This window comes from Capra hircus, chromosome 17 (genome assembly GCF_001704415.2).
Source record: "Capra hircus breed San Clemente chromosome 17, ASM170441v1, whole genome shotgun sequence".
Classification (NCBI taxonomy): Eukaryota; Metazoa; Chordata; class Mammalia; order Artiodactyla; family Bovidae; genus Capra; species Capra hircus.
The window spans coordinates 1,702,278-1,714,971 of NC_030824.1; the positions used below are offsets into that span (position 1 = coordinate 1,702,278).

A 12,694-nucleotide genomic window follows, 5' to 3' on the forward strand; every position below is an offset into this window, starting at 1 on the left:
ACCCGCCTGCACAGAGGCCAGGGCAGGCAACTCTGCACCAGTCCTGCCTGTGCCAGGAGCTCCCCAGGCCCTCGTTGCCCCGACCCCAGCCTGGGCCCGACCCTCCGTGTAGCCCTGACCACAAATTCCAGCCACATGAAGGAATTAATAATCTTCTCTGAGTCCCAGGCACTCTAGACCCCAGCCCCGGCCTGGCCAAGATCCAGACCCCATCCTCCCATTTTCCAGATGCACCTAGAGCCTCAGAGAGAGTGGGTGACTAGCTCACACTAGGGACCAAGCCCACTGGCCCCATTGTCCCCCCTCCACCCCTGGCCCTGCCCACCAGGTCCTCGGTGGAAATCCTCTCCCCGGGGATCACCAGCCCATTTTGCAGATCTGGAAACCGAGGCTCAGAGAGGGGAGGTACCTGCCCCAGGCACAGTGAAGCGGGCAGAGCAGGATTAGGTCCCCAGAGTCTCTAACCGAGGCAGGGACCGTATGGTTTTTAACAGGGGGCCTGCAGTGGAGACAGGTGGGTGGCTGGAGTTAAATGCCTACAGCCAAGGGAAGGATGGGAAGTGAGGCAGCTGGGTCAGGCCGGCTCCCCAGATGCTCCACCCCCCACCCCCATGCTCCTACTGCCATGGGACCACCCCATTCCTTGCCCCCTGTGCTCACAGCCCTGGACACGGCCCCTCACCCAGGCCTTTCCTTCCTCAGGCTTCTTTTCTGGTTTTTCTTTTAGAGGAGAGTTGTACACTTTGGGTTTTCACCCCCAGGCAAGGGTTTAGCCATGAGAAGGGAGAAGCTGATGTAGGAAGACCACGGACTGGGGACCAGCATGTGCGGAAACTCCAGTGGGCGGCTGGGTGTCACGGGGTACCTGATGGAAGTAGCTGTGGATTGAAGTTGGCGCTGATGCTGGGAAAGATTGAGGGCAGGAGGAGACGGGGTCGACAGAGGATGAGATGGTTGGATGGCATCATCGACTCAATGGACATGAGTCTGAGCAAGCTCCGGGAGATAGTGGAGGAGGAGGAGCCTGGCTTGCTGCAGTCCGTGGGGTCGCCAAGAGTCAGACACGACTTAGCGACTGAACAGTGATAATGGAGGGGAGAGGGGAGAGGCCTCGGGGCTAGGTCTGACCTTGTCCCACGAGCCGCGTGGAGCCACAGAAACCATGCGTTTTAAGAGATTCCCCTCAAGGCTGTGGGAAGATGGTGTGAGGGGTCAGAGCAGCGGTCTGGGCCAGTGTGGGGGCTGGCCAGGCCCCAGTGAGGGCGGGAGCAGGTCCTTGTTTCTGGGTGGGCGGCTGGTGTGCCTGTGTTTCCTTGGCCGCCACCCTGAGAAATGACACAGGTGTACAAGCAAAAATAGTTTATTTGAGGACGGAAGACCCAACGTTGGGGGGCCCAGGGCTGAGGCCACAGCAGCTGCCTGGAGTTGGCACAGACGACCCCCTGGGCCCCCTAGCTGCCTCCCCCACTTCCTGGAGGAAGGATTGTGCGACCGCCAAGAATCATCGCCATCATCACCACCATCACTGTCAGAACGTTGGTGAGGTTTTCCAAGCTTAGCCAGCAATTTTCAGTGCTTGACCCTAATCGTCATAAGTACTCTGACAAGCACAGCGACTGTGCCTGGACCCACCATCCAGTGGTGAGTGGGGTCTGTGATGAGGAGAGGCAGGCAGGAACAGGAGCCGGGGCGCTCTAGGAGACCCCACTGCAGCCTCCATGGCGACCCTGCGGGAAGATCTGTCTCCCCCGATGGCCCCAGCGGCTGCCCACTCTTCCGTGGCCATGGGCCAAGGCTGGATTCAGGCCGGGGCAGTCCCGGGTGGTCCCTATGCTCTCTCAGGTCTCAGAGACCCTTGCCAGGCTGGTCCCTCCGCCGGAAGCCCCGGCGGGTAGCCCAGGAGGCCACGAACTCGCAGTTGTGGTAAAGGAACATTCCAGAAAGGGTGAGCGCCACGCCCACGTAGCTGAGGGTGTTGAGGCGGCTGCCGAACAGCAGCCGGGACAAGACGAGGTTGCCCACGACAGTGAGGTTGCCCAGGACGTGGACCGTGAGGGCCGAGGTGAGGGCCAGCAGGGAGAAGCTGGCCAGGTTGTACAGCACGGACAGGAGGCAGCTGAGCAGGACACAGGCCCAGAGGCGGGAGTCGGTGGGGGTGGGCGGCGGTGCCACGTCGGCCTCCAGCACCAGGGCGGCACCGGCCAACAGGCAGAAGCTGGGCAGCGAGGTGGCGTACAGCAGGGTCACCGCGTCCAGCCGCTCTTCCTGCAGCAGGGCACCTGCAACCAGGGCAACAGCCGTCAGCACCGGGCGCCAGGCGACCCCCCACGAGGCCAACCTGCCCCGACCTCCAGGAAGCCTGCGCCAGCCCCTCCGGCAGAACGAGGGGCTCCCGCTCTGAAACGGGACGGTCAGACCACCTGGGTGGTGACCCGGTCCGCTCCTGGCCAGCTGTGACCTGGCCCTTAACCTCTGGAGGCCCTTAACCTCTGCAGGGTCCAGGGATAATAAAACCTTGTGCATGCTATGTGGCTTCAGTCGTGTCCGACTCTTTGCGACCCCATGGACTGTAGCCCGCCAGGCTCTTCTGTCCCTGGGATTCTCTAGGCAGGAAGACTGGAGTGTGCTGCCATGCCCTTCTCCAGGGGATCTTCCCGACCCAGGGATCGAACCCAAGTCTCTCCCGTGTCCCCTGCATCGGCAGTCGGGCTCTTTACCACTAGCGCCACCTGGGAAGCCCCAATAAAACCTTCAATATGCAGATTAAAATAATGTACATAAAGCCCTTATCAGGTAAGCTTCAGTCAGTAAGCGTAAAAAAACAGGAGAAATAAGCCTGTTATCACTGACTCCTCCCACAAGCTGAAACAATAATCTGTGATATCCCACTGATCAATAAATGTGAAAAAAAAAAAAAATCTCCAGGGGCTTCCCAGGCCCTGAAGAAAAACATCTTGGACTCATAACCAGCCTTGAAGGTGCTGAACCAAGGGGCCCCAGCTGTGCTTTCTTGGCTTCGGCCATTCTGGCACTCCCAGCCCCACGGTGTGGCTGCCACGCTGCCCCCTGCAGCACTCCCAGCTCGGCCACGCACTAGCTATGTGGGCCTTTACGTTACAAGAGAGAGAGTTTGAAAATATTCAAAACCATCTGAGTCACATGTTCAATCACTTGTGACCACTGGGATGACAGACAGAACAACGAGGTCATTGTTGGGCCCAGCTGTCACTCACTACGTGAGTGTGGGTGTGTTTTGTTTTGTTACGATTTTTTTTTTAACGTGGACCATTTTTAAAGTCTTTATTGAATTTGTTTCAATACTGCTTCTGTTTTATGTTTTGATTTCTTGGCCAAGAGGCATGTGGGATCTTAGTTCCCCGACAAGGGATCGAACCTGCACCCCGTGCACTGGAAGATGAAGTCTTAACCACTGGACTGCCAGGGCAAATCCCTGTCACTCACGGTTTACCGCAGATAGTTAGCACCTTTCACTATGGACGCTGGAGCTTGTCAAGACAAATCCAGGACACAGAGGAAACCCTGGGCTTTGCAAGGAAAGAGGGCATCCTAGCATCTTGCACACGTCTGCCTGTGTGTGTACACATTACCACCTAGTTGGTTCACAAAGGAAGCAGGGCCCGTCATAAAATCTCACATGGCTGAGCTGAAATGACGGTACTTGCAAAGAGGCGACGGCGGTTTTGTGCCTTCTCCAAGTTTTCGTGGAGAGAGATGAGTAAGGTCTCCCCAGCCCCTCCCAGGGCTCTCTCAGCCTCAATGTGTTTTCTGACACACACTTTCCAAAGAACCACAGAGGCGCTTACTCAGAGGCTATGCTTAGGAAATCTTATTTCTCTCTCGATTTCATTTTGATGTTTTGGCTTTGTTCTCTAGGCAATGGTCCTTCTGTCAAGCATTTCTAGAAATGAACAGATAACTGGAATGCCTCCTGTATGGCGGCTCCAAATTTAGCACTGTTACGAGCTGCCTGTGGCTTTCGTGTTCAAGGTGCAATCACTGGCAGGTGGTCAGGATTGCAGGTGAACTTCACCTTTGGCGAATTTCATTCTCTGAGAGCCAGGCAGGCAGGCTCTAACCTCCCCGCTCGGCCCCATGCCCCACGTTCTATAATCCAGCCAGCCCTCCCCCTCCGCCCACACACTGTCCCCTCCAGCCCAGGAAAAGAGCCAGTTACCCCACCGACCTGTCATCCGGCCTCCTCAGCGACCTCTCCCCTGCCTGCTTACCCCAAACCCTGCATTTCAACTTCTCCTCCAAAGGCATTTCCGTTTCATCATCCGAACACGCCACATTTCAGCCACATGCAGACTAACACCCTCTGGACGCCGTTCTGTTGGCTTTGGGCTTATCCCACCTCTGCTCCATCACGAGCTGTGTGATATCACACAGGTCACCCTCTCTCTATGCCTGTCCCCTCACGGGAGCACAGGCGGAGTAACAACATGCCCTCACGGGGGCGTGTGAGGTGCTGAGCGCAGGACCCGTGCCCAGGGGCAACTGCTGCCCATGGCGGCTGTCATGACCCCATACGTGCAACCCCGCCAACCCCGCTGGCTGGCACCGCGCCCTGGCAGGGCTTGCATCCCGCTCCCAGAATGCCCTTTCCTGCTCTGGCCGTGTGAAGAGCGGGGCGCAGCACGGACCCATAGTCAGGGCGCGGCTGTCACCGCCACTGCCTGCCTCCTCCCCCAGGCAGCCTTCTCTGGTCTCCCCGAGAAGCAGCCATCCCAGTCACAGCTGGGCCCACCGTGGCTCTAGCACTTCTTCCCTGCTTTGTGATCGCTCCTTCTGAGGGTGTCTCCCCACCAGCCTGAGAGCTCAGCGGACGGGAATGGGGTCAGGTGATGCAGGTGGGTGTGGCTGAGGATAAGTCTCAGCGCGCTGGCACCCCATCTCCCAGCCTTTCTGTGAGGGGAGAGGACCACTCCTCTCCACACGTGGTCCCCCCAGGCCTGCAACTGGCCCAGGAAGGAGGCAAGCTGCTGGGTACTCCTCGACCTGGACTTTCATCCTCTGCTCCCTTGGAGTGTGCCATCAGGAAAGGAGCTGGTGTCAGTCACTCACATTCTAGTCTAAATTGGCCCTGGTGACTTTCTTGGAAAGTCTGCGAGTAGGAACCTCTTGTCTAAAACCCACCTCATCCCTGGCCTCCAGTCTGTTCTGACCCACCTCTGTGCTGGGCTCCCATCTCTGTTAGCCTCCTAAGCTCTCTCCTTAGCATCCTGAGCCAAGCAGCTTAAGCAGCCTACCAATTCTTCCATGAGACCATTAACAAATTCACCGTTTAAGTGGTACCTTACCTGTGCCAGGCCCCAAGTCAAGTGCTGGGGACATGAAGCTGCCCCAAAGCTAAACCATGCCCTCTCGGAGATCCTGCCTGGTGGGAGGCAGACAGGTAACCAAGTGGCTATAATATCAATACAAGGCACATGGAGTCCTGACGGGGACGCAGAGGACCCTGTGGGAGCCCGGAGCCAGCATCCAACCTGCCTCAGGGGCAGGCAGGTGACAAGGAGGGAGCTGGCAGAGCCAAGGAGGCTAAGGTGCCTGATGCCAGGCACCTGCCAGCCCCTGTCCGTGTGCCCGAGGCCTGGCCGGCCACAGCCTGTCCTGCTGGCCGGGGCTCTTCTCGGGTGAGGAGGCTGGGCCTCAGCAGGTGTGGTATGGGCCTTAGGTTGAGGCCTTCCTGGCCTTCTGGCCCTGCTCAGGGTGGGGCACAAGGTCAAGTTTCCCACTGACTCATGCCCAGAGCTCAGGCCCCAGCTCTCAAGTAACCTGAAGGCAAAAATAGAACTGGGCTTTGGCCCTGCCTCAGGGCCCAGGAAGATGGGGACAGAGCCTCTGGGTCCTGATTCCAGGGCAGGCCTGAGCTCTGACTTCAACCTTTCCTGGCTGCAGGCTGCCCTAACCCCAGCCCAGTGCCCTTGGAACAACCTTTTCCCTCTTCCAGGCCTGGGTCATAGGATCTCAGAGCCGCAAGGGAGGGAGAGCAAGAAAGTCCTGAGACTCTGTCAACTCTGACCTCCTCCACCAAACAGACAGGCAGACTGAGGCCCAGACAAGCTCCAGATCCGCCCCAGGTCACCCAGGAAGTATGAGCCCACATGTGGCTGGAACGCAGGCCTCCCTACCCTGAGTAGGCGGCAGAGACAGGGTGGGGGCTGTGACTCGAAGAACCCTCAGTAGGACAGGCAGGAAAGTGATTGCCTCCCTCCAGCAGAGTGATTTCGCAGGGTCTGGGTTTGGAATCTCCACTCTACCCTCTGCCCAGAGCCCCCAACCCCCTTCCACCAGAGCTAAGGTCCAGAGTCACATGGACCAGGATTCTGGTCCTTTGGAGCTGTGTGACTCTGGGCAAATCATGAATTTCTCTGGGTCTCAGTTCCATCATTTGTAAAATGGGGATGAAATAGTGGTTGCCATGACAACTCAAAGTGAACACCTAGTATAGGGCCTGTTACACTGCAGTTCCCAGAAGACACCACCCCTTCCCAGACTTAGCAAGCCCCACCCTCCGCCCCACTTCCAAATCCTGGTTTACCATCTTGCCCTCTTTCTCTCCCACCAGTTCCCACTGTCAAGCCTCCCTCTGGGTCCACAGTCTTATGCCACATCACTAGGACAGCATGGACTCTGCCGGAGTGAAGTGAAAGCCGCTCAGGTGTGCCCAACTCTTTGGAACCCCCATGGACGGTAGCCCGCCAGGCTCCTCCATCCATGGGACTTTCCAAGCAAGAATACTGGAGTGGGTTGCCATGCCCTTCTCCAGGGGATCTTCCCCACCCAGGGATTGGACCTGGGTCTCTTGTATTGGAGGCAGATTCTTTACAGTCTGACTGGGTTCTGCCTCGGCTGCTTACATGGCCCAGGGCAAGCCCCTCTATGTATCAAATGGGGACAAAACCAGCTGGGCCTCTAGAGCCTAAGTTTGAGGCCTGGAAATCACTGAGCAGTTGGCCCTTTCTGAGCCTCAGTTCCTGCCTCTTCCAAAGCCACATGCCTCAGTTTGGTCATCAGTTAAATGGGATAGCGGCCATACCCCTTCAAGGGTTCCCGAGGCCACACTCCCACAGTCCCACCTGGGTTCCCACCTCCTCAACCAGTGACTTAGGTTACTCACTCTGCTGAATGGACTTGAGGCCACGGAGGCAGGTGGCGGCCAGCAGGAAACCGCAGCCAGCCGGGGGCGTCCGGAGCTCTCCCGCCAGGCTGCAAGCGGCCCCCAGGCAGAGCGGACCCATGGCCGCAAACTGCAGCGGGTGGTGGCGCCGGCCGAGCAGCAGCGCGGACAGGGCCAGCGTGATGAGCGGCGTGGTGGTGGTGGCCAGCTGTGCCAGGTCCAGGGGCACGGCGCTCAGGCCCACGTTGCCGCAAGCCATCGAGGCTCCGAAGGTGAGGCTGAGCAGCAGCACCTGGCGGCGGGTCTGCCCGGGCAAGGGGCGCCGCGCCCCCCGGTGGCAGGCCCCCGCGGCCGCCAGCATGTGCAGCGCCGACAGCAGCAGGGGCCGCCCGAAGCCGTGCACCGTGAAAATCCACTTGTTGAGGCTCGACATGCTGGCTCCCGCCAGCAACCACACCAGCGCGGCCACGGCCACCCGGGCCCGGCCAGGCCGCCGAAGGGCCTGCGGGGTGTCAGGGGGCCACTCGGCGGACCCGGTCCACCGAGCGCCGCCAGCCACCGCCACTGCCTCGGCAGAGGTCATCCTGCCGTCATGGTGCTCCGGCGGGCAACGGCACATGGGTACCAGTGGGGCCGCGGCAAGAGGCCGGCTCCCCGGTGACCAGCCCTGGGCCACCAGAGAGCCCCACCTTGGACCAGCCCCGTCTCAGGCAGGTGCGGGCACAGCCTCTGGCGCCCAGCCTGCGGCAGCGGAGGTCCAGGAGCTGTGCGGTGTCCTCAGCGCGGGGAGACCAGAGCCCAGGTCGCTTCAGCTGGGATGCCAGGCTCTCTGGTGCTCAAGCCTGGCCTAGTAAGCGCCGGGCACCTCTGCCCGTGCCAGGCGAAGTCTCCACTCTCCTCCCGCCCGAGTGCCCACGCTACGCTTAGACTGAATCCTCCATCCCTTTTCCCTTCGGTCCAGTCCCCGGGTCCTCCGGCTAGTTCACGCCAGGCCTGGTGGGGGGCGATCCGGGCTCCCGCGCCGGGTTGGTGCCGGTGGGTCCGGTTCGCTGCGTCCGACACTGCCCAGGCCCAGCAGCGGGCAGACGCGCCGGCCCCGCGCTCCGGCCGGTGTCAGGCGGCGAGTTCGGCTCGGCTCAGCTCGGCTCCGGCAGGGCCTGCGCTGTGGCTCCGGCTCCCGGCGGCTCCGGCTGCAGCGGCGGTGGCTCCCGCCAGGCTCGGGCGGAGAGCGAGGCTCCGCACTCTAGGCCCCGCCTCCGCGGCCGCCCCACGCGCCCCACCCGGAAAACTGGGCCGAGCCGGGGCCGCCACCTCGGGTCAGGCCCCGCCTCCGGAGGGCCGTCTCGCCCCGCCCCCACGCCGCCCGCTCGGGGCTCCTCCTCCGTCCGCAGACCACCCCCCGCCCCCGCCGGGGTGGTCAGCCTGTCTGTCCTTCTCCCCGCATCAGTGGGGTATCAGGCCCCGCCCCACCCAGCGCCAAGGCAAGCCCCCCAATAGAGACGAACACAGAGGGGTATCTTCCTGATGAAAAACTCCTAACCTCTCAGGAGATTCCATCTTCAAGGACCCCCCCAACCCCGCAGCAGACTCCAACCTAGTCCAGTCTCGGGACCACCTAATCTCTGGCCACAGTTATCCCGTGGGACCTCAGCATCCAGAAGAATTGGCCCACCGGGCCCCTAAATGCCCCTCCCCCGTTCCTTAACCCTAACCCCTCCTCCGTCTCCCAGCCCGGGGCGGGCCCCTCTCCAGGCAGGCAGAGGGAAGCTGAATCACCACGGCCACGGCCACCCGCAGCTGCAGAAGCAGGGTCCCGCTGGCCGCTCTATGTACCATCCCCTGGGCCCTCAGAGCTGACTCACAGCTGAACTTTCCTGGGGTCCACCCTCTGCCCCCGCTGGCCGGACAGAGAGCTGTAGGTGGGCCGGGAGCCAGAGCCGCTGCCACTAAGCTTTTGCCCCTGCCTGGGTCTTGGCTTTCCCATCGGAACAGACGGGCTGCTCTCTGAGCTCAGGGCCGGGTAAACAGCACACCCCAGAAGCAGGACAGACTGATCAGAATTCCAAGCTCGGAACTCCTCTCTGAGCTCTGGAGTCCAAGTGTGCAAGGATCACAGGTGTCCACGGCCCGCTGTGAGTGAGCCCCTTTGCTGACAGCTTCCTCCTCTGTGGAAGCTCCTGTCCCCTGGGGCACGGTTCGCCCCTAGCCTTGTTGTCTGACCGGCAAGCCATTGATGACAGCAACCTGTCTGGAGGAACGAGACCGCAAAGGGGAGCGCTTAGCTCGGTCCATGGCGCCCTCTGGTGGTCAGAGTGCAGAATGGCTGCAGTTCAGTTCAGTTCAGTCGCTCAGTCATGTCCGACTCTGCGACCCCATGAATTGCAGCATGCCAGGCCTCCGTGTCCATCAACAACTCCCGGAGTTCACTCAGACTCACGTCCATTGAGTCAGTGATGCCATCCAGCCATCTCATCCTCTGTCGTCCCCTTCTCCTGCCCTCAATCCCTCCCAGATCAAAGTCTTTTCCAATGAGTCAACTCTTTGCATGAGGTGGCCAAAGTACTGGAGTTTCAGCGTTAGCATCATTCCTTCCAAAGAAATCCCAGGGCTGATCTCCTTCAGAATGGACTGGTTGGATCTCCTTGCAGTCCAAGGGACTCTCAAGAGTCTTCTCCAACACCACAGTTCAAAAGCATCAATTCTTTAGTGCTCAGCCTTCACAGTCCAACTCTCACATCCATACATGACTACTGGAAAAACCATAGCCTTGACTAGATGGACATTAGTCAGCAAAGTAATGTCTCTGCTTTTGAATATGCTGTCTAGGTTGGTCATAACTTTTCTTCCAAGGAGTAAGCATCTTTTAATTTCATGGCTGCAGTTAACCATCTGCAGTGATTTTGGAGCCCCCAAAATAAAGTCTGACACTGTTTCCACTGTTTCCCTATCTATTTCCCATGAAGTGATGGGACCAGATGCCATGATCTTCCTTTTCTGAATGTTGAGCTTTAAGCCAACTTTTTCACTCTTCTCTTTCACTTTCATCAAGAGGCTTTTTAGTTCCTCTTCACTTTCTGCCATAAGGGTAGTGTCATCTGCATATCTGAGGTTATTGTTATTTCTCCCGGCAATCTTGATTCCAGCTTGTGTTTCTTCCAGTCCAGTGTTTCTCATGATGTACTCTGCATATAAGTTAAATAAGCAGGGTGACAATATACAGCTTTGACGGACTCCTTTTCCGATTTGGAACTAGTCTGTTGTTCCACGTCCAGTTCTAACTGTTGCCTCCTGACCTGCATACAGATTTCTCAAGAGGCAGGTTAGGTGGTCTGGTATTCCCATCTCTTTCAGAATTTTCCACAGTTTATTGTGATCCACACAGTCAAAGGCTTTGGCATAGTCAATAAAGCAGAAATAGATGCTTTTCTGGAACTCTCTTGCTTTTTCCATGATCCAGCGGATATTGGCAATTTGATCTCTGGTTCCTCTGCCTTTTCTAAAACCAGCTTGAACATCACGAATGGCTGCAGGTGTCCCCTAATCCCCATCGCAATCCTTGGACTGGAATTAAAAATGCCCAGCCCGCTGTTGATTCATACCAGCTGAATCAGAGACCCTCTGGTGTGTCCAGGAATGTGTTTTGTTTTATTTTCCTTTGGTGATTCTGAGACCCGCAGGAGCCTGCAAATAGTCCATATTGTAGAGCAGGAGATTTCCAGATAAAGGACAAAAATATGCAGGAATTAATATTTAGGGAGGGTTTCTCCAGGAGGGGTTGCAGGAGGGGAACTGAGCCAGCCAAGGGGGCGGCTCCCCCTCCCCCAACATTTCCTGAAGAGGAGGAATCAGGGCCCCTATGGGTTAGATTAGCTTTGAGATTTTTGTCAGTTTTCCTTTCAGCTTCCTTTAATTAAAAAAAAAAAAAAAGCAATGAATTAAATGCAGGAGATGTGATTTCGGTCCCTCGGTCAGGAAGATCCCCTGGAGGAGGACATGACTAAGTGACTTTCACTTTAGTAGTTTTTAATTCAATTTATCCATTCATCCAATTGCTCAGTCGTGGAAATGACTCTTTGCGATCCCATGGACTGTAGCCCACCAGGCTCCTCTGTTCATGGGGATTCTCCAGGCAAGAATACTGGAGTGGGTAGCCTTTCCTTCTCCAGGAGATCTTCCCAACCCAGGGATTGAACCCAGGTCTCTCTCATTGCAGGCAGATTCTTTATCTGGTGGACCACAAGGGAAACCCAAGAATACTGGAGTGGGTAGCCTATCCCTTCTCCAGCAGATCTTCCCGACCCAGGAATCAAACTGGGGTCTCCTGAATCGCAGGCGGATTCTTTACCAACTGAGCTATCAGGGAAGCCCTCAAAAATACTAACCACCCTCCCATCTTCTCAGAGCTGAGCCAGTGGGGAGTGGTAGGCAGTGTCGACACTCTCCAAGACTGCCACAGAGCCCTTTGACCTGCCCTGCCTGGTGAGAGGTGAGCTATGAGGAGAGAGGAACCCTAACCCTGGGTAGGCCTTGGTGGGAAGGAGAGATCAGTAAACCCCGGTGTGGGAGTCGGGGGAAGGGGGAGGGGCTCGTGCTGCTGAGGTGGTGGGGGTGGATTCAGACCAGGTCTGTCCAGCTCCTGAGCCCTAGTTTTTAAGCTGCTTTGACCTGCAGGCACCAAGGCTCTCTACAGGATATTCCCCTCACGGAAGAATGAGGGGGTGCGCCTAGCTTCACAGAACGCAGCAGGGGCTCCTTCGAATTCCTTGCCGCGCCCCCCTCCTCCACCGCCAACCAAAACCCAGACAAGCCCTAAGGAGCCTGCCCCGCCCACAGGCTCCCAGAGCCCTCAGGTCTGAGTACTGCCCTTGGGGTGCTCACCCCCTAACCCCCATCCCTTAATCCCCTACCCCCAACCCCCTACCCCTCACTCCCTAACCCCCAACTTCGGTGTTAATCACCGAAGCAGGTGATTCGGCGAGGGACCCTGGGGGCACAGGAGGGAAGCAGCACCCATTTCCAGCAGCTGGGCTGCAGAGGCTGTGGGACAGGTCTCTGCATGTCCCCAGCCCAGTCACTTTGCTGTGGGGCCTCAGCCTTCCTGACTGTGATCTGCCGTGGGCTCACAGGCCTGACCCGAGACGCCTGCCCACAGCTGCGGGTTAGGGAACACGTGGCGTGAGGGGACGTGGCTTGTCTGCAGACACATAGCTCTAAACGTGGGTCAGACACGAACCTGGGCCCCATTCCCAGGGAGGGCCTCTGCTTACGACAGTTCTTTTTTTTTTTCACTTTTTGGCCTCGACCAGGGATCGAACCCACGCCCCGTGCCATGCAAGTGCAGAGTCTGAACCCCGGGACAGCCAGGGAAGTCCCCATCAGCCCTTACTGTGGACATGACTGTCCTCACCCACCCCCTCTCAGGGTCCCTGCGGATGGAGCCAGACTAGACACCTGCCCCAGGGCCCAGAAATCGGCTGTGCCGGTCGGACCCCTCCCCAAGCTTTGGGACACAGGCTGAGAAAATAAAAGGGGGCTGGCAAACTGACCACGCTC

The 12,694-nt window shown here is 58.2% G+C and overlaps 1 protein-coding gene across 1 annotated transcript; it reads right to left on the minus strand.

Moving 5' to 3' along the window:
* On the minus strand, window positions 1,345-8,396 carry SLC35E4 (solute carrier family 35 member E4). The gene is made up of 2 exons (XM_018060976.1): window positions 7,142-8,396; window positions 1,345-2,279 (listed from the first exon to the last, which is right to left on the minus strand). The coding sequence occupies exons 1-2, from the start codon at window positions 7,758-7,760 to the stop codon at window positions 1,846-1,848; spliced, it is 1,053 nt and encodes a 350-aa protein (XP_017916465.1). The 5' UTR covers window positions 7,761-8,396; the 3' UTR covers window positions 1,345-1,845.